The 8,963-nt window shown below is 41.7% G+C and overlaps 1 protein-coding gene across 2 annotated transcripts; it reads left to right on the forward strand.

Annotated features, from left to right (window-relative positions):
* The first annotated feature begins 3,092 nt into the window (after positions 1-3,092).
* On the forward strand, positions 3,093-8,780 carry SLC16A3 (solute carrier family 16 member 3). 2 transcript variants are annotated; one of them, XM_009810812.2, is made up of 4 exons: positions 3,093-3,322; positions 3,813-3,956; positions 4,344-5,111; positions 6,457-8,780. In XM_009810812.2, exons 1-4 carry the CDS (start codon positions 3,100-3,102, stop codon positions 6,738-6,740), a joined length of 1,419 nt encoding a protein of 472 aa, XP_009809114.1. In that variant the 5' UTR covers positions 3,093-3,099; the 3' UTR covers positions 6,741-8,780. The 2 variants fall into 2 exon arrangements, with proteins under 2 accessions (XP_009809114.1, XP_059684053.1); XM_059828070.1 differs by having other exon boundaries at positions 4,344-4,990; positions 6,457-6,647.
* The last annotated feature ends 183 nt before the right edge of the window (positions 8,781-8,963 follow it).

Here is an 8,963-nt window from a genome sequence, read left to right on the forward strand (position 1 = left end):
CTCCTTTTAGGGCACGCAAAGCTGGTAAGTCCCGCAGGCCAGGTGGAACGAAACACAGCTCTTACAGGTTGACCTGCTCTGCTGGGCCAGGAGGAGCGCAGGCAGGGCCGGGGAGGAGGGTGTTCCCACCTCTCCTGAGCGAATCGGGCTCCACGGAGTGCCTGCCGCGGTTGCCAGCGCTGCGCCGGAGCGCCGGGCCGCTGCGCGCAAGGCGGGGAAACCGAGCTGCGCGGTCGGCTGCCGCTGCCGTAATTACGGTAGGCGCCCCGCCCGTCCGCCCGGTCACGTCCTGCACGTCTCAGTGCGGCGGCCGCCGGCGCGCGCGCCCTGCTGGGGTGGCCCGCGCCACCGCACGTCACAGTGGCGGGGTCACGCGGGGCCGCAGCGCGCGGGCCCTGCCCTGGGCCACCGCCGGCGCGCCCCGGCCCGCGGCGGTCCGGCGTCGCTCGTGGGGCGGAAGTGACTCCGTGCAGTCCCTGCCCGCAGGCTCGCAGGCGGCGGCGGGGCAGCCGGTGCTGCCGGCGGGCTGCTTCGTGGCGGGCTCGGTGCGCCGGCTGCCGGTTAACTTCCCGCGCCCCGGAGAAACGCGGCGGAGCTTGGGCGGTTCTTTTCTGGAAGCAACAAGCGTGCGGCCAAGGAGCTTTCAACGGTGATTCGTCTCAAAAGCCACCTGCCACTTGGGATGGCTTGGACCTCGTTTACCTCAGGGCCCAGCACTGCAGGTCTGCAGCCACTGCCCTTAGAAGGTCTTCGCTGTAGGCTCCCTGACAGAGACTGCCCCGCTGCCTGCAGGAGGGAGCGCAGAGGTGAATGCCCAGAGCTGTCTCTTCCTAGGCCGGGTATTCCTTTCCAGCACTGTGTAAGCAGTCTGGAGAAAGTGCCGGTGCTGTTTTTCAACAAAACTTGCTCACCTGTTACTGACTTTGTGTTGCCACTAGATGCTTAATACACAAGAATAAAAATTACAAAACCATTCCGCCAACATTTTAAACATTCACTCCAGATGAAATATTCTGACAGTTTGGTAGTGGGAGTGACGATTCCTTCTGCCCCTTGGACTCCAGTTTTACATCTTATTTCTGTTCTTTATACACTTGAGCTGAGGTACTTGAAGCAGCATTTTCCTTGCTATCAATATTACAGAGTACAGAGCTACTGGTGTCATGAAGGATTACACTTTGTGCACCTACTCTGTGCTGTCTGGTTATTGCTTTAAAAACAGCAATCCTTTTTTGAAGAATGCTTTATACCTTGCATCATACAGAAGTTACTGGGAAAAGGAGTTTTGAAGGGTGGGCAGATCCCAGCATCAGGAGGGTTGGCAGAGATGCATCTAACGACTTTCATTTAGCAGCCCAAAGCCTGATGCAGAAATGGCCCAGTCTAACAAACAATGCATTTTTACATCCTCTTACAGCAATCAGCCACCCATAGTAGCAGGCACCTAGATATCTAGTTTTATTGAGGTATTCTGTTTCACTTCTTGTTTAATCATTTTAGGTTCTAGTTGTATGGACTCAAGACAAATTGTTTTCTGTTTACGTTTGATTTCCAGAAAACAAGAGGTGAAGCCAGTACTATGAGGCTTACTGTCCTTGTACAGCCCAGGGTAATAGAACTGCTATAGTCATGACCAGGTTTATTTCTGCATCATGTATATAAAGTTGTTTCTTCCAAGAAGTGGGAGTGCTGGTCTAAATGCCGTATTAAGTACGTTCATACAGGCATATTAACAATCATGCATTCGGTGCTCAGTTGTCTAGACAAGCCTGCATTAACTGGATTGTTGTGCCATACATAGTCTGGTTCTGAAATGGAGCTGTAAGAACTACATAATTCCCAGTGCACAGCAATCACTATGCAGACCTATACTTCTGAAAGCAGAAGCATTCTTTAGTGATGAACTTCTCTAATGTGCAACTGTGCTCACACTCCTCTTTTAGGTACTATTGTAGAGAAACATTAACCCAATAGAAGCAATCAGTTGCATTTTAAAGAAATGGTCAATTTTTGTACATGTAAGATTTAAAGTATAACTTGTTTGAAACTCACTTTAACACTTTCAAGACTTCTGTAATACGCAGACCCTACAAAAACCTAATTGCTGTGATGTAGTACCTTGCTGCACTCTTCACATGCAGGGATACTTTACCTGCCTTTTCAGTGTTCCCCCCCCCCCCCCCCCCCCCTTGCTTTCTTTTAAAACTTTGCAGCATTACTGTCTAGTACATAACATTCTCACAAGAAAAGATTTTATTTTTTAGATGCAAAGGCACTTCTGGCTGCATGCGGAAGATGTGAAAGATGAGATTAATCAAATAAAATATTCAAAAATTCTAATGATGATATAATAACAACAACAATGGAAAGTATTTGCTTCAGGCAGACAGTGATACTGAGCATTGCTGCAGTTATTAACTCCCATCATCCACAAAAACTGCCCATGCAGATTTTCATTGCAGTTTAGCTTAGGTACTTACTTGATGCGTGAAAACTGATAGCTCATCAGAAGCTCAAAGGGATCTGTCTATCTTTCCAAGGTATCGGTGCATCAGGGCTGTATTGCTGCCCTCAGTAGGGAACAAAAAGCCTGGGTGATTTGTCCACTGTTGTACAGCATACTTGTGATGCACCAGGATTTTGCATCGAGGTCTCCTAAGTGAATAGTCCAGGAGCTTCATATAACAAGGTCTTGTAACAAAAATCCCACAGACTTTAATGCAGTAGTTATTGCATATTTGTGAAAGTTAAATACATCCCTGAACTGCTGTAATGGCTTCAGTTTTTCTGTGAAACAGTGATTTGGTTGAAATTCAGTTTTGACTTTGAGAGAGCTGTGAAGGGACGTTCATTTAAAACGCAACTGTGTGCATCTCATTTTTATGTATTTTTTTGTAAGGACTAAACCCGAACAAGGAATAGTTAAAATCGCACTGCATCTTCAAGATTCGTATTTAAAATAGTTCCCTATCTTCTTTGTCACTTTAACTGTAGTGCAATTTCTGCCTATTTTGGTTAGATGATTTTGGTTAGATAATCGTCCCAATCTCTATAGACTGTAATTGCTTTTTGTTTCTTAGGGAGCACTCGAGCTTCACCATGGGAGCTGTAGTAGCTGATGATGGTCCATCTGGTGTTAAAGCCCCTGATGGAGGCTGGGGCTGGGCTGTCCTTTTCGGCTGTTTTATCATCACAGGATTTTCCTATGCCTTTCCTAAGGCAGTTAGTGTCTTCTTTAAAGAACTTATCCGGGAATTTGGCATTGGATATAGTGACACTGCATGGATTTCCTCCATTCTGTTGGCCATGCTTTATGGAACAGGTAGGTGGGTCTCTGTTCTTGAAACAGTATTGTGTCATACAATTATGTTTGTAAATCATACAGCCATTCACACTGAATCATGATTGCATATCATTACTTGTGTGCAAGTAAGGCATTCCGAAGAATTATTATTAATCACATAAATCCCAAAGTTATTTAAGCACATCCAGCTGGCATATAAAATTAAATCTGTGTAACTCAGTAGCTACTAAAGATGACAAACAAGAAAAATAGCACGGCACTCTGGAGATGAAAAAGACTAAGTATTTGACTATAGAGGAAAGAACACTCTTCCGGATTGGCCTGACAGTACGGACAAAGTATGGAAAGAATCCTAGAATCATTTAGGTTGGAAAAGACCTTTAAGATCATCGAGTCCAACCGTAAACCTAATGCTGGCAAGTCCACCAAGGAAGAAATGCAAATTGACATAAAATCAATTGCAAAAATTGGTTTATCTTAGCAACTGCAATTTGCTCTTCTTGCCTAGGTCCACTCTGTAGTGTATGTGTCAATCGCTTTGGCTGTCGCCCTGTCATGCTGGTGGGTGGCCTTTTTGCCTCGATGGGGATGGTGATAGCCTCCTTCTGCACGAGCATCATTCAGATCTATCTAACTGCAGGTGTGATTACTGGTAAGTAGTGTGCATGGTTGAAAATGAGTTAGCAAGTATCTTAGCTTTAGGCTGAAGTTTTGTGTAAGGGACAAATACCTAAATCATCAGGATCGTCCAAATGGGCTTTTATAAAGATGGCAGATAAAAGTGGAATTAAACTGTCATTTAATTTTTTATGAATGTTCATTTTTCTGATATGTTAAATAGCCACTGGTGTGATCAGTGAAGTCTAACCACAGAGCACAAGAATATTATGGAGGTGGAATGCTTTTACAAACGTTACCTTAGAATTCTTTTGTCCATTTAAAGAAAACTCTAAGTCACGAATCAGAAAAACTGTAATTAGACTATTTTTCATAGTGATATTGTAGGCCAGTATTAATTTTTATGTACCTTCTGTTACAGGTTTGGGTCTGGCACTAAACTTTCAGCCTTCGCTCATCATGTTAAACCGTTACTTTGACAAACGCCGGCCCTTAGCCAATGGGCTATCCGCTGCTGGGAGTCCAGTGTTTCTTTGTGCTCTCTCACCATTGGGGCAGATACTACAACACGAGTATGGTTGGAGAGGAGGATTTCTTATACTGGGTGGGATGCTGCTCAACTGCTGTGTCTGTGGAGCATTAATGAGACCTTTGGAGCCACCCAAAAAGTCTGAAGCTAACAAAGAACCAGCTGAGAAGAAAGTGAAGAAAAAACTTCTGGATTTCAGTGTGTTTAAAGATGGTGGTTTTGTAATCTACACACTAGCAGCATCTATCATGGTGCTTGGCCTCTTTGTTCCCCCTGTTTTTGTTGTGAGTTACGCCAAGGATTTAGGGTATCAAGACACCAAAGCAGCTTTTCTTCTGACTATTCTGGGATTCATTGATATCTTTGCTCGGCCTATTTGTGGAATGGTAGCTGGTCTTAAATGGGTTAGACCACGCTGTGTCTACCTCTTCAGTTTTGCTATGATTTTCAATGGCTTTACAGATCTCATGGGTTCTATGTCTGTTGATTATGGTGGCCTGGTGGTCTTCTGCATTTTCTTTGGCATTTCTTATGGAATGGTAGGTGCTCTTCAGTTTGAAGTTCTCATGGCTATTGTTGGTACTCAGAAGTTTTCCAGTGCTATTGGTTTAGTGCTCCTGGCAGAAGCTATGGCTGTTCTAATTGGTCCGCCATCAGCGGGTAAGTATTCCATTTAGTTCAGAATTCAAAATTATTTGCATTGCATCCATTTACACAAATTGTATGATAAGGGAGCAGAGAAAAAGACATGAGTCACTCGATAAGTGCGTATTGTGCTAGTGTTGCACATGCTTCAATGACTTTCTGCAGTTACAATCTGAAATAGTCCAAGATGGGGTGGGATCACTTTTCCTTCTTGGATCTATTTCAGGATTGACTGAATTGGCATCTGGAGATGCTGCTCTTTCTCCACTGAAAGCCTACACTGGACCTCTTATTAGTAGATGGCTAATATTGTATGAGATGAGTTTTATACATACAGGGAATAACTTTTGTGAAGTTCAGACCTCTTTGGAGTTGGGATTCAGAACATGAAACCTGTCAATTTTCTTTGGAAAGTACTAGGATAGATTCTCTATACCCATGGTAGATTTGGAGGAGGAGAGAAAACGTCAGAAGGAAAAAAAAAAAAAAATCTTACAAGGAGGACTATAAAACTGGACTGTTTTAAGGAAAGTAGACTGCTTCTATTGCACGTCTCACAACCCAAGAATAAGGAGACATTACAAAATATTCAAATTCATTAATTTGAATTCAAAATTGCAAATTACTAATCAAAGAACATAAATTTTACTGACCCTGAACTCAAAAAAAAAAAGCCCACCCAAAACCCACCAGTTCATTGCCATAAAATGTTTACTGTTTATATCAGACACTAAAAAGCATCAAGCATCTTTATTGTGACAGAACCCCTCATGGCAAAAACAGTACTATGCACGGCTTCCTCTGATACTCCGATTTGGAGGGGCACTTCCTTCACATCCTCCATCCTGTTCTTTCACCTCCACCAAGTCCTGTGAATATCTAACTTGATTAAAGCATCAGAATCAGTCAGTTACTCCAGACCGACTATTAAATAAGATTTGCATTCTAAGCAGACAGTGCACTGCCCGTGTAGGAAAGGAAATGAGATTGGGAGCGAAAGGAAGCTGATGATACAGATCCCAGCCATGGATGCACATGTTTTGATCTGAAATACATGGCACTTGTCTCATCTCTTGCATATGAAGGCGAAGCTGGTTTTATTCCAGTTGAATCGCATGACTCGTGTGTGTGCAGGGGAGCATGTGTTTCGGGATGTGGTGTAATCTCGGTGAATGTTAAACTGAATTGAAATAATTGAGAAATATTTTGTAATAAATTGTTAAAATGCTATTTCAAAAAACTTGCTTAGATAGTCATGGTACTTCTAGACAGGAGTCATTTAAATGTTTTAAAAAAGCAGAAAAAATGTCAGTGCAAGATAATCACTTCTGTTAATTACCTGGAATGTTGTCTTTTTCAGGAAAACTCCTGGATGCAACAGGGAGGTACATGTTTGTTTTTATTATTGCTGGAATTGAAGTTACCACCTCAGCACTTGTATTGGCCTTGGGAAATTTCTTCTGCATTAAGAAAAAAACAGAAGAACCACATACAAAAGAAGAAGCAGGAGAAAGAGAGGAATTAAACAAATCTGAAGACAAAACTGAAGATGCCAAGGTGGACTCTATTGAAGTAGAGCAGTTTCTGAAAGATGAGCCTGAAAAAAATGGCGAAGTTGTAACTAACCCAGAAACATGTGTGTGAGCATGACAGGAAATAGAGTTTAGAAAAGAAAGATTTTCAGCACTATTTATTTTAGAACTAGAACTAGTTTAGGGCTGGGCCATCTGCTTTATTAACTGGAGACTGGTCAGCTCATCAGGTCTCTTTGGAAGCTGATTAGCTGGACAACCTTTTATCGGAAAATTAGCTTTATCAGTAAAAGGTGGAGCATTGTGGTTACACTTTTTATGTAAACTAAAAAGCTTTTGTAAACACAAGTGGAGTCTTGCTATGCATCACCAGAAACTGCTCACTTGGAAGAGATACAGGAAGAATATATTTTAAGAAAAGTGAAATTATATGTATGTTTTCAGACAATATCAGTGAAACTGCTGTGTCATGCAGCTAAATGTGATTTCCCTTTCTGTGCTCTTTGTGAAGGGGGAAGAGTTTGGGATGGAGAAAAATCTCAGGAACTTAAAGGTCTCCATTAGGTTTTTGAATTTCTCACTTTTTTAGATTTTTAGATTAATTGGCTCAGCCCTAATTTAATTTTGATATCTGTTACTTTGATTTATGTAAATGTCTTTCTGAGTTTTGTCTAAACCTGTAATCTTTGTAATGATCATCTGGAAATACTGTACATGGAAAGGCACATTACAGATACTGTCCTCAGCAGATCACACAAGTGGTATTCCAAGGCAGTACTAAAAGAAAACGAAATGAGCCGAATCGATCCTGACAGACCGTAAGCAAACAAAGTTAGCCTATGTTTACATACACGGTTTTCAGTACAGTTTCCCCGCAGCATTGAAAAATATTACAAGTAACATGGAGAAGACGCATATTAGGTTTAGTGGAATCTTCTGAAAGAGTGTCCATTTTGTATATAAAAGAAACAGTGTAAGTTTCCAGATGACCTATAAATTGGAGTGGATAGACTTAGGGAAGGGACTGGACTATTTTGAAACATGTTAGCCATCTTTAAAATGCAATGTTAGCAACATAGGAAGGTCTTTAACATGTTTTGGTTTGGGTTGGGTTTTTTTCCATTTACCCCACTTCCCTATCCTTTTGCTTAATCTATGGAAGTTGAAGGTGCCATTCTGGCTGGTTGAGGAAACGTGATGGAACTGTTGCTCGTATTGATGACAGCAATGTAGAAGGACCAGTCAAGAATGGGATCGGCTCTGCTACTCATTGCACAAACAGAACGGGGGTCTCTGGCCAGTCTTTGAATCTTTGACATTGTTATGGGAGAAGGAGAAGAAACAGATCAGACAAGGAAGTGACAGCACATCATTTGAAGACACACAGAAAGGGAAAAGATTAATTGTGAGGACACTGAATAGAAAAGGAAGGTAAAAGGAAGGCATTCTACGTATTTATTTTTTCCCCACCCAAACACATTCAAGAAATGTAATCTTTTATACAAAAACATGCTACTGCAACCCACATTTCAGATATATTTATAAAAAGCTCTCTAGGCTTTGTGACTGCAGTAACAATTGTCAAAACAGACTAATTGTAAGAGATTCAGTTTTCTTGTTGGTAGCAAAGGAATATTGGCTTTCAGGTGCCAAAATTGTTCTGTTTAATAACTGGAAACTAGAAGACCCTAATCCCTTAAAACCATGTGTCCCTTTTAAAAATAACATTAGTTGTTTCATACTTGTCCATTTTAACAGAAACATACAGAAAATCCAACAAAGTGCCAAAACCATAAACCATTCCCTAATGGAACTATCTCAGATACCAGCTTCCATTCTGGTAGTTTCTTCAAAATGGTTTTCCATTGTTAGGACAACCTTGCACAGAAATTGTAAAGTTAGGTTCATGATGGGAGTTTTTTTGAGTGATTTTAAAAAGAAATGGATGCTACACTGAATAAACTGTTTATTTTTATATCACATATAGTGCGTTACTTTAAAACTGTTTAGTAATTTAGTGGCAGGAATTGCGCTGGCATGTCCTAGTTTTAAGAACTTAGTCACTGAACTTGGCTCCAGTTTGCTGAAGACTAAATCAGTACTTGAAACACAACACTGCTAGCTCCAGAAGGCCACCATATATGAAAGGACAAGAGCAAAATGGAATCCACAGATCAGTTTATAATATCCCTGGAGGCTGCTTCAGATGATACGTGAAGGCCTGATACAGCTTTCAGATTGGAGTTCCCTGTTCTGTTTCAAAAAGCAAAAACTAGAAACATTCCCAAAGGTGAATTCAGATTTTCAAATAGCCATTTTTGTCTTACTGTGGGTT

Source organism: Gavia stellata, chromosome 22 (genome assembly GCF_030936135.1).
Source record: "Gavia stellata isolate bGavSte3 chromosome 22, bGavSte3.hap2, whole genome shotgun sequence".
Lineage (NCBI taxonomy): Eukaryota > Metazoa > Chordata > Aves > Gaviiformes > Gaviidae > Gavia > Gavia stellata.